General features: G+C 43.3%; 1 protein-coding gene across 1 annotated transcript in view; it reads right to left on the bottom strand.

The window, feature by feature from the left end:
* LANCL2 (LanC like 2) overlaps nucleotides 1-13,634 on the bottom strand; it is a 49,599-nt gene extending 35,965 nt beyond the window's left edge. The window contains exons 1-2 of the mRNA XM_041723010.1: nucleotides 12,532-13,634; nucleotides 3,011-3,128 (exon numbers count right to left, since the gene is read on the bottom strand). Of these exons, the coding sequence (XP_041578944.1) occupies nucleotides 3,011-3,128; nucleotides 12,532-12,735 (322 nt within the window). The 5' untranslated portion in view covers nucleotides 12,736-13,634. The remainder of the gene's footprint in view (nucleotides 1-3,010; nucleotides 3,129-12,531) is intronic.
* Nucleotides 13,635-14,266: the final 632 nt, after the last annotated feature.

The following is a 14,266-nucleotide window of genomic DNA, read 5'->3' as shown; positions in this document are numbered from 1 at the left end:
CTTTTACTAGTGCTTCTCAGTGTTTTCCTCCCTGTAGGTTGGACAGGATAGCAGTTACAAGGGGCTGGAGTTGGGTTTTCCCCAGACCCAGCCAGAGCAGGGTGGAGTCAGGTATTTCCCTCCCCGCAGGGATGTCTGGCTTCAATAAAATTCCACTAGGTTAGGCTCTGGTAAAATAGTTTTTCCTGAGGGTGGGTCTGGTGAAGAAAAACAGAATGCTCTGGCATATTCCAAAGGGTGCCTTTCCAGCCACCTCCAGAAGCACAAAGGGATTCTCCCCAATATCAATAGTGAGAACCTGAGAGAACTTCTGGCATTAAACTTGCAAAAGTGAAGAAGCCTCCTTATAACTGGGTATACCTAGAGGCATTTTATTCTCCTGCTTGTTCACACTGAGCCTCTAGCAATTCATCAATTAACCTTTAAATCTCTTATCCCCACACTGGTTCCCACGGATGTACCTTCTTGGGGATCTCTGCTCCAGGAAATTGTGATTTTCTCCAGTAAACTGCTGTGTTTTCTTTCTTCTAGTGTCAGTTCTTTCTTCAGCCCCTTGTCACTTAGAATTCATTTTTGAAGTGATTTTACCTTTTCCTTCAATTTCTTAGTTCTTACAATTCTCATTTCACATCATCTTACTGTCTTGCCATCTCCTTTCGGGGCTCCTTTACTTCTGTTTTGTGATTCAACTGCTTAATTAAGTTCCAAAATTAATGTTGAAAATGCTGCAATTCTTCCCCACATTGTAATGGCATTTTCCTGGTGATTTTTCTTCCATTGCCAAAATGTGATATTCTGTTTTTTTCTAATATTATGTATACAATTGAATTTTTTCTTAAGTTTGAATTAGGTGAATTTTTCTGAATTAACTATCAACAGGAAGACCCTCTAAAAGAGGGAAAGTGTTAGGATAGCTTTCTTAGTTTTTTTCAGCTCAAGGGCATCCTTTTCTTACTAAGTGACAGTTTATTTGTGTATGGTGACTTGTGGTGACCAGATTTCCTTTGGTTCTCATATCCTTACTTGTTTCACGAGGGCTACTACCAATGACATTTCCTTCCTGATTATCTTCTTAGCCAGTGCCATAAGGGATGTAGTTCCTGCCGCATACAATAATCCCCTTTTGTAGAAGGATGCTGTTTAAAAAAATTCTATGACCTCTTTTCCCGGAATGCTCTCCAAATCTTTTTTCTCTGCCTCTCTTGTCCACTGTACGCTCAGATATACCCTCAAAAATTCCCCGAGTGTGTGTGTCATCCTTCTGAGAATAATTATTTATTGACTTGGGAGAGGGGGAATTGCAGAATACATTTTGCTACCTATGGGTCACTTGGTGGCTTTCCACAGTGTTTTGGATTTTATTTGTTTTTTATTATTATTTGGTATATTCTCTATTTCACAATTTTGCCAAAAAAAAAAAAAAAGTGAGTGCTTCATTCATTCTTCTTGTATTGATTGCATGGTTTCAGAAAGAAAGGTAGGTGTGGGTGTAAGTAGATTCCATAGTGCTACCTGAATTCCAAAGCCCTAAATATTATTTTTAACCATTCACACAAAACACCTCCATGCTGGCTCTATCACTGATTCCAAAAGATGACAACAAATGGGGATTTTTAAGAAATACTGATTCTTGGACTCCTTTGCCAGAGATCCGCATGTAGTTACTCTGGGATGGCTGCAGATAATATGTTGTTTATTATAAAGCCCTCTGACTGTTTCTGATGCACAGCTAATTTAGGACCTAATAATAATCATGGATTTAAATCCCCTATTTCAACAAGAAATGTTTTAAGTAAAATACTTTTTAGGGGAAATCTATGCTAATAATATCTATGTTATTTTTAATAATATCCATCCTGGGGTGCCTAGGTGGTTCAGTCAGACTGATCATCAGTCTTCGGCTCAAGTCATGATCTCTGGGTCCTGGGATCCAGCCCCATGTCCTGTCACTGGGGAATCTGCTTGTCCCTTTCTCTCTCCCTCTGCTTCTTCCCCCTAGCTTGTGCATTCATTCTCTCTCTCAAATAAATAAAATCTTAATAAATACATAAATATGTCCCTCTTTGCTTTTAAGTTCAAGTTAGCTAAAATTATCTAAATTTACATTTAAGATAAATTTCTTTGGCTCTTTAAATTGAACTAGATCCATGTCTTTCTGGGTTTAATAGTTGGGAAAATTTAATTCTAATATCTTTATGTAAATGTTGTATTCATAATAGGCAAATACAAATAAAACATCACAGAAATAAATATAAAAATGAAACAAAAAAAGACCAAGGCTGTCATGTTTGGTTGTACACTGTGAAAGCAGGTACCAGTTCTCAGTGATTCTAACATGAAAATTTATGTCTATGCTGTTGATTGACTAAACCATAAAAACTTAACAAGGGCTATATATTGATATGTAAATTGTTAATAGTGGTAATCATCCTGCAGTCTAATCTCTCAGAAGAAGGTCTTTTATTTCTTTTATACTCTCTAAATAGTTATTACAATGTTCTGGTTACATGATAAAATAATAAGAGCAAAGATTAGTTATGGAAATCTAATTCTGAAATTAAGTTTTTTGACATAGGGTACGACAAGTTGCTTATTCAATTATCACTAAATTCAACATCTTTATGCGTACAAATGAGTCGAATGAGTACAAGCAATAGGTTAAACAGTTTATGCATAAAAGAGAAGTCATATCCTACAACTTGTTGCAAAGATCAAAGTAATAAAGGCAAACAAAAAACTGACCCCAGGGCAAGTTTTTCTTATTATGCATTTTCAGAGATACCCATATATTGGGCCAAATAAATAATGCTATAAAAATATATATACTTAATATCAAACTTCAAGCAGAAAAGATTTCCTTATAAATGAAACTCCAAAGCATCGTGTCACTGAAGAAGTTCAAGATTTCATTTAAAGAATATAAAATCTCACCATTTTAAAAGAAGAAAAATTTTAAATTCTTATAATCGCAAAATAGAGCATACCAATTACTTGTATCCCACATTCCTACCTGTCCAACCAGTATAAGCAGAGCAATCATGGGGATCAGCTGTTTTTAGCCCTTCCTCCATTTGCTGTAGAAGATCTTTGATTTTGGTCTGGATTCGCTTTGTGAAATTCTGAACGATCTGAGAACCAAAAGAACATAGATATTTAAATTGCATAACAATATGGCAATACTGTAATGAATACTTTAATAATCTAAATTGTTGGGCAACCCAGGTGGCTCAGCGGTTTAGCACTGCCTTCAGCCCAGGGCATGATCTTGGGGATCCAGGATCCAGTCCCACGTTGAGCTCCCTGCATGGGGCCTGCTTCTCCCTCTGACTGTGTCTCTGCCTCTCTGTGTCTCTCATGAATAAATAAATAAAATATTTAAAAAAATAATCTAAGTTGTCAGAATATAAGAGAGAAAAATTGTATTAACTGGCCCACTTTAATCTTTCATAGGTTAGAAGGTGTCTACCTTGCTTTTATATGGTAAGTTTTTAAATAAGATAATGCCCTATATAGACTATAAGGCATTGGCAGGATTACAAAAAATTAGTTATAGAAACCAAAGTAAAAAACCATTTTTAAAAAAAGATGGATTTGACTACACAAACATGTTAACTTCTGTAATTTAAAGAACGTGAGAAAGATGACTTAAAAATTAATGACAAGGGGGAAATATCTGCAATATTAAACATTTTAAGTAAAAAAAAAAAAAAAGACCACAATACCAAAATAGACCTAAAGTTATTGATGTACCTTAAAAAAAGAAAAAAATCAAGTAACATGCAAAAAAGGTTTACTTAGCAATTAATGATATGCAAATAAATAAAAGTACCATAGTTTGCCTTATTAGAATAACAAATAATAAAAAAATTTAGAAATATCAAGTCCCAAGGCTGCTAAGAGCTAAGGAAACAAGTATTCTTATTCACTGGTAGTCTTTCTCAAAAGCAATTTAGCAATATCCTTAAATAAGTAGTTGATAGTGTTCAGATTTTTATGTATTTGATGATTTTTTAGAAATCTGCCGCCAATGAGCACTGGGTGTTGTTATATGTTGGCAAACTGAATTTAAATTAAAAAAAATGTAAAAAAAAAAAGTCTGCTGCCAGAGAAACTGCTAAAATATGTTAAAATCCATGACTATGATCACAGAATTTTCTATTTATCCCTTTAATGTCTATCTTTTGTTTTCCTATATTTTGTAGTTCTGTTATTAGCACAAATTTATGACTGAAGCATTTTACTGATGGACTAACTTGTTAAAATGAAATTTTCTCTGTAGTCTCATAGGGGCACATGTTTTTGCATTACTGCACAGCTAGAGCTGTCAGGGAAGATTTTACTGAAATTTGGGATTTTAGACTAAACTAAAAGCAAGTATTAGAAATTAAGTTACAATTGTATATGCTGTAAGAAGTCCAGAGAGGTTTACTGAACCCAGGAGGTACGTGTTTATGTTTCAGGGGGATGAAGCTCTAGAACAGGGAGACATTTCAGAGTTGCAAAACTGACGACAAACAGGCTTATCTTTTTCATAGAGAGATTTATTTACATTCCAAAGACTCAGAGTATAATATTTCCAATGAAACTCTCCGAGAAGGAAAAGGGAAGACAACTGCCTCTTTTCCATTTGTTAAAAGCAGAGAGAAGTTAATTTTCTTCATTATTTGCCTACAACACATAGACTTTGTATATGGAGAACATTTGACTTGGCTGCATGTGTTGTCCCACAGGGAAGACCTGAGGCACATGGAGCCACTTACAGGTTATGGTCTGTCTGATAAATAATAAATGTCTGAACCAGAAACTTCTTGTGTACATTCAGGAAAAAAATTAATAGATAAACATTAAAGACCTAAACCAGGGTGACATCAGCATCACTGCAGCATTAAGATTAGGTATCCCTTGTTTTTGTCCTCCCTTTAACAATAAAAATCAGGCATCCATCTACAAACAGAAGTGCTTTTGCGTGAGTTGTCGAACCCAACACCTTACACCAAGGGACCTGTGGCAGGTCTAGCCCACCAGTCTATCTGGAAATAAGCAGATATTCTGGTACTGGCTGTGGAACCTACAGGAGACTGTGGACTAGTTGTTTCCCCTGCCCCATACCACCCCACCCCCATGAGCTGAGCAATCAATTTCAGATCAGAAAACCTTTGGGGAAGTGCAGATTTTCAAAGGAAAAGTTCCGTCTATTAAAGAGCAAAAAATGAGTCTGTATACATTAAATTGGGTAAGACCTTGTCTTTATCAGCATCATCTCTTCCCTAAGGTGGAACAGCATAGGGTTAAATAGATGGCCTACTGTTACCTCCATGGGGAAAAGGGAGAGAGCCCTTGAATGAATGCCCAGTTTTCAAATCTCTGCAGGACTCTGCTTGAAGAGACTCATTTTTTTTTTTTTTCTCATGGCATCCAGAACATTACTGAGAGAGTGCCATGACTGGGGGAAAAGAGGAAATTTGGGGCAGTGGCATACAAGATTCCCAGAGCAGAGGGCACAAAAGATTACAGTTCTTGCAAATGTGTTCTGGAGTCCATCAGGTTAATGAAAAATCAAGGAAACATGGCATAGCCAGAAGATCACAATAATCTTCCACTAACCACACCCAAACACATGAAAATATATGATTTATCCAATAAAGAATTCAAAATGGCTGCTTAAGGAAATTTAGAGCTACAAGAAAATATAGAAAGGACAGAGGGGAGGCAAGAAGGTGGGAAGAGTAGGGGACCTTGCTTCATCTGGTACCTTAAATTTAGCTAGATAACTATCAAATAATTCTGAACACCTATGAATTCAACCTGAGATGTAAGAAAAGAATCGCTGCAATTTTACAAATAGAAAAGTGACACTTTTTGCAAGGTAGGAAGTGCGAAGAAGTGAATCTGAGGGGATATCAAAAGATAACTGACAGGGAGAGGGAGGGAACCTCCATAAGCTGGCTACCAGAAAATGATGCAGCTGAGGAACATGAAATCAGAAACTTTTAGAAGTCTGCTCCAGTGAGAGACATCCCAGCCTAAAAGGTGCTCAGGTGGTGAAGTGGGGCAGGATCCTAGGTAGGACAGTGTGGTCTCAGGATCCCTGGGGTCTCAGAAAGAATGGGGGTGCCTAAGCTGGCAGAGATCCCAAGCATTGAAACAGGGAAACCAGTTAGGGTCAGCAAGTAGGGGTGGGGAGGGGGACCCTCTCAGCTCAGTTTGCCATAAACTGTGAACCAAGGCATGACTGAGCGACAGCTCTCCCTCTGAGAGCCCTGCAAAGAACAGAAACACTGCCACCCTTCACCTTCTCCTGGGAGGATCAGTGTGGGCATGCACCAGAAGTGAAGACTGCTTATCCCTGAGGGTTTACTGAAGAAAGGGGACCATGATCTCTCAGCTCTGGGGCTGGAGATCAGGCCTGGCCACTTTTATTTTCATCCTCTAAAGAGGCTCAGAAAGTCTTCAGGGAACAAGAGCCACATAGAGCAACCAGTAGAAACTCACACAGAGCCTGGCCCCCTGGCAAGGGGCGGTGCAACTCTGCCCAGGCAGATACCTGAGAATCAGCACAGCAGGTCCCTCCCCGAGAAGACCAGCTGGAACAACAGGGAATATCGAGTTTACAGAGCACACAAGACTATAAACTCCAGCGCTTGGGGAAAATACTATATAGAATTTGAAGATTTTTCTCATTTATTTATCTTTCAGATTAAAATTTTCCTTTTTCTCCTTATCAACTAGTTTACCAATTCTTTGTTTTTAAGTCTTAACGTTCATTTTTTTACATTTACATTTTATAGATTTATTTTTTGGCTTCCTTTCACTGTATTCAACTTTATTTTTGTATATATGTAAGTCTGCATTTTTTACAATTTTGGGGCTTAATGTCTTCTAACACACGGACCAAAATAAACCCAGGATCAAGTGGATCACCCTGTTTTGTCCACCTTTCTTATTTCTTTTTCCTTTCTTTTTGGCTTCTGACCTCTTTGGATTTGTCTAGTGTGTATTTCACTTGAGTCATGGTTGATAATTTTTATTTTGTCCTGTTGTTCATCCATTCCTCTCTGGGCAAAATGACTGGAAGGAGGAATTCACAACAAAAGAAAGAACCAGAGGTAATACTCTCTGCCACAGATCTAACTGATATGGATAGAAGAAAATGTCAGAGATGGAATGCAGGATAGCAATTATAAAGTTACAAGCTGGGCTTGAAAAAAAGCATAAAAGACACCAGAGAATCTCTTAGTACAGAAATAAAACCTAATCAGGTCGAAATTAAAAATGCTTTGAGATGCAGTCTGAATTGGATGCTTTAACAGCTAGAGTAAATGAAGCAGAAAATAGGTGACATAAAAGACAAGTTGATGGAAAGGCAGGAAGCTGAAGAAAAGAGGAAAAAGTAACTGATAGACCATGGGAAGAGGCTTCAAGAAATCAGCGATACCATAAGATGAAACAATATTAGCATTATTGGGGTCCTCGAGGAAAAAGAGAGAGAAGGACAGAAGGTATATTTAAGCAAATCACAGCTCAGGGCTTCCCTAATCTGGGAAAGGAAACAGGCATTCAAGTCCAAGAGGTAGAAAAGACCCCCCCCCCTAAAAAATCAATAAAAACAGATCAATACCCCAATATATAATAAGGAAGCTTGCAAATTTCAGACGTAGAGAAAATCCTAAAAGCAACTCATGGCAAGAGGTTCTGAACCTACAGGGGTAGAAACATTAGGCTGACAGAAGGCCTATCCACAGAGACCTGGCAGGCCTGAAAGGGCTGGCATGATATATTCAGGGCACTAAATGAGAAAAATATGTAATGAAGAATACTTTATCCAGCAAGGCTATCATTCAGAATAGAAGGAGAGATAAAGAACTTGCAGGACAAGCAGAAATTAAAAGAATTTGTGACCATTATACCAGCTCTGCATGATGTATTAAAGGGGATCCTATAAGAGAAGAAAGAGCCCAAAAATAACACGGACCAGAAATAAACAGAAACAATCTGCAGAAACAGGGACTTTACAGGCAATACAATGGCACTAAATGCATATCTTTAAATAGTTACTCTGAATGTAAACGGGCTAAATGCTCCAATCAAAAGACACGGGGTATCAGACTGGATTAAAAAAGCAAGACCCATCCAAATGCTGTCCAGTGAGAGATTCATTTTACACAAAAAGACACTGACAGATTTAAAGTGAGGAGGTAGAGAACCATTAATCATGCTAAAGGACCTTAAAAGACAGCTAGGGTAGCAATCCTTATAAAAGAAAATTAGCTTTTAAACCAAAGACTGTAGTAAGGGATGAAGAGGGACACTATATCATACTTAAATGGTCTAACAAGATCTAACAATTGTAAATATTTATGGTCCTATGTTGGGATGGGTCAGTTACATCAACCAATTAACGACTAAATCAAAGAAACACATTGATAACAATACAATAATAGTAGGGGACTTCAACACCTCACTCACAGCAATGGACAGGTTATTTAAGCAGCAAAGAAACAAGGAGTTTAAATAACACACTGGACCAGTCGGACTGCACAGATATATTCCATCCTAAAGCAACAGAATACCCATTGTTCTTGAGTACACCTGGAACATTCTCCAGAATAGATAACATACTGGTCACAAATCAGGTCTCAACCAATATCAGAAGACTGGTACTATTCCATGCATAGTTTCAAACCATAATGTTTTGAAACTTGAACTCAACAGGAGGAGGAAATTTGGAGGAATTTTGGAAGAAATTCAAATACTTGGAGGTTAAAGAGCATCTTACTAAAGAATGAATAGCTCAATCAGGAAAGACGTCCTTCACCCAAACCCCTGTCAGTAAGTGCCCCTGAATAAAACTCTATAAACTGTATGAAGTCACCTGCTTTGTTTCCCCCATCTCAAAGTCTCTTCTCCACTTGGGAGATACTTTACTGTCCCTCTCTCACCTTCTAACACAACACAAAGAGAGAAAAGATTATATATAACCTACAAAGGAACCTCCAGTAGGATATTAGTGAATTTCTCAGCAGAAATCTTAACAGGCTAGGAGACTAGGATGATACGTGCCAAGTGCTGAAACTCTGAGACACTGATTACTGAACATATGTTTATCTTTCGGCTTCTTATTACAAAGGAACTAAAGATACTTGAGGTCCATTGGTAAATAGGTTTGCCACACTGAAAAATTTACAATGAGGAAGAATTTACTTCTAGAAATTGTGAAATGTATTCATTAAGTAACAAATTCACAGAATGTGGAACAGAATCCATAATTGTCTACTTCTTAGTTTTCACTAGAAATTAATGTCCCTATGGGTTAAGAATTCTTATCGATACATGTCATTAAGACTAATAGAACAAGGCTAAAAGGAAACAATTGTATCAAAAGTAGGCTAAGAAAAAGCACAATGTATTTTTTTTAATAAGGAAAGATATGAAAAATAGGCTTTTTGTTAAAGAAAACCAGTCTGTGTGTGTCCTAAAGTAAAATGACAAGTTGTTCCAGAATAAGAAAGAGGTAAAACCTGAATGGATGAGAAGGCTGTGGAAAAGGAGTCTTGGGAAAGGAATTTTTTGTGTGATCAAGTGGGCTAGGGCTGGAATGAATTTAAGTCTTTAAAGAAGGAGTCTAAATATCAAAAATACACATGCAAAATTAGAATTTGGTTTTCTCCCCGTTAAAAGGACATGCTTTCCTTGGACTGTTGGGTCTACAGAAAGGATGTGAAAGGTCTGTTTTTATGTTTTAAGTAATCTGTCCAGAAAGCAAAGACCCTGTGTCTTACCAAAGTAATTTTTTGTGCTTAATGTTTATCTGTAGCAGGACTTTGATTACTTGCAAGAATTGAGTCTTCAATATTACAAGAGTGAAGTTTTGTTCCCCACTAGGTTACCTTCTGGATTTGCCTTTAAAATCATCTGTTGTCCTTTGGTTATGTGAACCACTAAGTATTATTTCATACTGATCTGTGATCCTATTAATCAATGTTCAAAATTTCTGACATTTTGATAACTTTCAAAACCAAGTTCTATATGGTGTCTTTGACATCAAAACAACTTAGATTTCTCTGAGGGTCCCTGGAAAATCTCAAAGGATTTGTCTCTCACCTTGTAGGAGAGGTAAAAGTAAATATTTTTATTTGTTATGTTAAATTACATGGGAAGCATTGACAAATAAATGATAAACCTTTTTAGGGTAGGTAAGGGCCAACGGGAGGCAGCCCCAAAATGGGCCACTTTGGCATGATGAACATTTTGAGTTAAAAGTAACCAAAACTCAAAACTCAGGGGTGGCTGGGTGGCTCAGGTTTTGATCCCAGGGCCCTGGAATGCAGCCCCACCCTGGGCTCCCTGCTCAGCAGGCAGTCTGCTGCTGCTGCTTCTCCCCCTGCTTCCCCTACCCTGCCATGCTCTCTAATAAAAAAGAAAAAAAAAAGTAAGCAAAACCCAGCAGATACAGGAAAAGCTCTGCCTCCCTCACAATTGCCTACATTTTCATTGCAAAGGAGAGCCCATGGGGATCCCCTGGGTGGCTCATCGGTTTAGCGCCTGCCTTCAGCCTGGGGTGTGATCCTGGAGTCCGGGATCGAATCCCACATTGGGCTCCCAGCATGGAGTATGCTTCTTCCTCTGCCTGTATCTCTCATGAATAAATAAAATCTTAAAGAAAAAAAAAAAAAAAAAAAGGAAAGGAGACCCCGTAACAGGAAGAGAGCTATGACGAGACCTCCCACCCTTTTACCTAAGGAACTTATCTGCCTAACAGGACAACTTTGTTTTTCCAAACATCTCCTTTAGCTTTCTTGCAATGGTCTTTCTTCCCCTTGGTGTCCTCAGACACCCCTCCCCCCCCAACCTCTGCTTATCTCATATAAGCTTCCATTGCCTCACCGCCTTTGGAATCTCCTGTCTGCATGGATTCCCTGTAAGTACACCTGTGAAATTTGATTTCTCTCTGGTTAATCTCTCTCATGTCAATTTGACCCTAAATCCAGCTGGAAGGACCACAGGGCGAGGGAAGGTCTTCCTCCCCAACAGGTGTAGGTGTACGGATACACGGACCAGTATGTCCAACTACCCTAAACTGCCTCACAGCATGAAAATAATCACATTCCTTTATCAAATGAGTTCTCGTCGCATCTTTTAACCATGGTCACTTTTTCAGTCTTTTTTCATTTACAGTCACGGATTTACTCTGATGCTTTTGCAAACGTGCTTCGTCTCCGGAGAAGGTCTGAGGGTAGCCTGACAAGTCGTCCAGAACACAGATTGTACAGGACTTTAAGATCGTAAAACGTTAACTAGGTAAGAATTTCCAGAACTAGGGGATCCCTGGGTGGTGCAGCGGTTTGGCGCCTGCCTTTGGCCCAGGGCACGATCCTGGAGATCCGGGATCGAATCCCACGTCGGGCTCCCGGTGCAGGGAGCCTGCTTCTCCCTCTGCCATGTCTCTGCCTCTCTCTGTGTGTGACTATCATAAATAAAAAAAAAAAAAAAAAAAAGAATTTCCAGAACTAATGGGGGAAAAAAAAAAAAACCCAGTATGCAGACAAAACAAGAATTAACAACACGGAACCAAATGAATGGAGGATGATTGTAATTTTTTTTGTTTTCCGGGCCGCCCGAGTGGCCTAGCGGTTAAGCCCAGAGCGTGACCCCAGGGTCCCGGGATCGAGTCCCACGTCGGGCTCCCTGCGTGGGGCCTGCTTCTCCCTCTGCCTGTGTGTCTCATGAATAAATAAATAAAATCTTTAATAAGTAAATAAATAAATATATTTTTTCCTTTGCGACTTTTTTTCTTTGAAACATTGCTGATTCCTTTTTTTTTTTTAATTTTATTTTTTCCTCTCCAGATTTAAGAAAACCTCTTTCTTTACTCATAAGCTACTTGTGACTGCCGGTAAAAGTACAAAATACATAGGGAAGCGGGGAGAACTAGACCTTGGAACACCAAAAAAAAAAAAAAAAAAAAAAAAGACTTGGAACACCGACGTTAGTGGAAAAAAACAAAAAACAAAAAACAAGAAAACCGGGCCCCCTGCAACCTAGCAGGTGATGGTGCGCTCTTACCGGAGCCGGGCCGTCGCGCGGGCGGCCCCGGAGCGCCTCGGGCCCCACCCAGGGCGCGTCCGCTCCGACATCCCGCGGCCTCGTCGTCGGCGCCCACGGCCGCTCCGCACCACACGGCTGACGGGGCGCCCGTCCGCGGCCGCGACGCAGGAAGTCCCCGGGGGACGGCGCGCCCGGCCGCAGCTCCGGAGGCCGCTCCCCTCAGGCCCGCGCGCCCCCGGCGCCCCCGGCGCCCCCCAGCCGGGTTCTCCCCCGCGCGGGCCTCAGCGCGCATCTCGACGGCAGCAGCGGCCGGCAGACGGCGGCCCGAGGGACGCTGCGGACGCCACCCGGCCCGCCTCGGGGAGGAAGGGCCCGCGGGCGCCGGGCGCCGGCTGCTGACGTCACGCGCCTCGGGGGCGGGGCCGGCGGACGCGACCATCGGCAGCCCCCCCCCGCGGCCCGAGGCCCCGCCACCCGCCGACTCACCTTTCCGTCGTCGTGAAAAGGGAGGCCGAGCTCGTCGGCCGCGGGCGGGGGGCGAGCGCAGCCCGCGTCCTCGGCCCCTCCGGTGGCGGGCCCCGCGGAGGCGGCGGCCTCGTAGTCCGGGAACGGGTTGCCGAACGCCCGCTCCTCCATCTCCGCCTCGCCGCCCAGATGGAACTTGAGTCTCCTGGACATGGTCTCGCCCATCTCAGCCGCGCGCCGCTTCCCCGGCCCCGGGGCCGCGCGGTACGGCGGGCGCGCGGGGACAAACCTCCCGCCGCCGCGCTCCGGCCCGAGCCCCGCGCCGGCCGCCGGGGAGCCCGCGCTCGGCGGGGCGGGCGCTCCCGCCTCGGAGGCCGCCAGCTGCGGGGGCGCGTCTGCGGGGGGCCGGCGTCGCGGCGGGGGCCCGGCACATCTGGCGGCGCCCCGCGCCCCCGCCCCGCCCCCGCGGCTGCCCCGCCCGCAGGGCCCGCCCGCTGCCGCTCCGGGGGCTCCCGGGGCTCCGGGGGCGCCGAGCCCGCCCTGCGCTTGCAGCCGCCGAGCGATCCGCCGCGTCCTCGGGCCCGGCCGCCGGCCGCGCGAGCAGCAGCAGCAGCAGCCCTTGGATGGATGGGGGGGGGGGGAGTCTAGGAGAAAAAAATCATCCTAAAGGAAAGACTGTCAAAGCCGCCCACGACGCTGCAAGCATAGTGCCTCCCGGGGGCAGGGGGGAAACACTGCGTCCCGTCCGTCCCGGGTGGGGGGGTCGGAGGAGGAGCCACAGGCCGCTCCCCCCCCCCACCGCCACGTCTCGTTTCAGCCCCTTTGTTTCAATAGACGGATCCTTGGTAGCGGGAGGCGAACGTGGAAGCATCATCGACCTCAAAGACTCCCGCAACGTGGATGGGGCGGGGGGAGGGAGCGTCACCTGCCTCGTAAAAGGACTCGAGCAAACAGGCCTGGCGGTTTACGTAACTGGGCCGAGCCCATGCAATGGTTTCATTCTCCTGGAGGGGAATATCCTCCCCCTCCCCCAACCACCACCCCCCCTCCCCATTTAGATTTCCGATGCAATAACAGATAGAAGATAGTTTATGCCCTTCGGGTTGCAAGTCAGTGCGGGAGAAAGGTCAGGGTTACGGTATAGGAGGATAAAGATTTTTTTTTTTTTTGGAACCAAGCAGTATGTACGTTAGTGTGATGAAGAGGGATGCGATGCGATGGAGGAAAACACTGTGTCCAACAGGAAAGGACGCTGGCTCCCCCCCCCCCAGCTGCACAGGGCCCTGCAGGTGGAACACCCCCTGCAGATGGGAGGGAGGACCAGGGGCGAGTACCGTGTAGGAGGAAATCATTCCAATGGGGTTTTTTTAAGCAGAAGGATCCTAGAGTTCAAGGAAACAGCCGTCTAATAAAAGTGTGCCTGGGGGATCCCTGGGCGATCCCTGGGGGGCTCAGCGGTCTAGCGCCTGCCTTTGGCCCAGTTGGCCCAGGGCGTGACCCCGGGGTCCTCGGGTCGAGTCCCGCCCGCGCCGGCTCCCGACGTGGAGCCTGCTTCTCCCTCTGCCTGTGTCTCCGCCTCTCTCTCTCTCTCTCTCTCTATCATGAATAAATAAATAAATAAATCTAGAAAAAAAAAGTGTGCGTGTACGGCTGCATCCCTGTCCACTATGTGCTCCATCTCCCTGTCCTGGGGTCCCATCCCCGAGTAAGGGAAATCTTGCTGCTCCCGATTTTCATGCTTTCACCTGAAGTGAAT

This window comes from Vulpes lagopus, chromosome 11 (genome assembly GCF_018345385.1).
Source record: "Vulpes lagopus strain Blue_001 chromosome 11, ASM1834538v1, whole genome shotgun sequence".
NCBI lineage: Eukaryota > Metazoa > Chordata > Mammalia > Carnivora > Canidae > Vulpes > Vulpes lagopus.
Note: the sequence above shows the minus strand (reverse complement) of the source record. Positions and strands in the feature narration are given on the sequence as shown.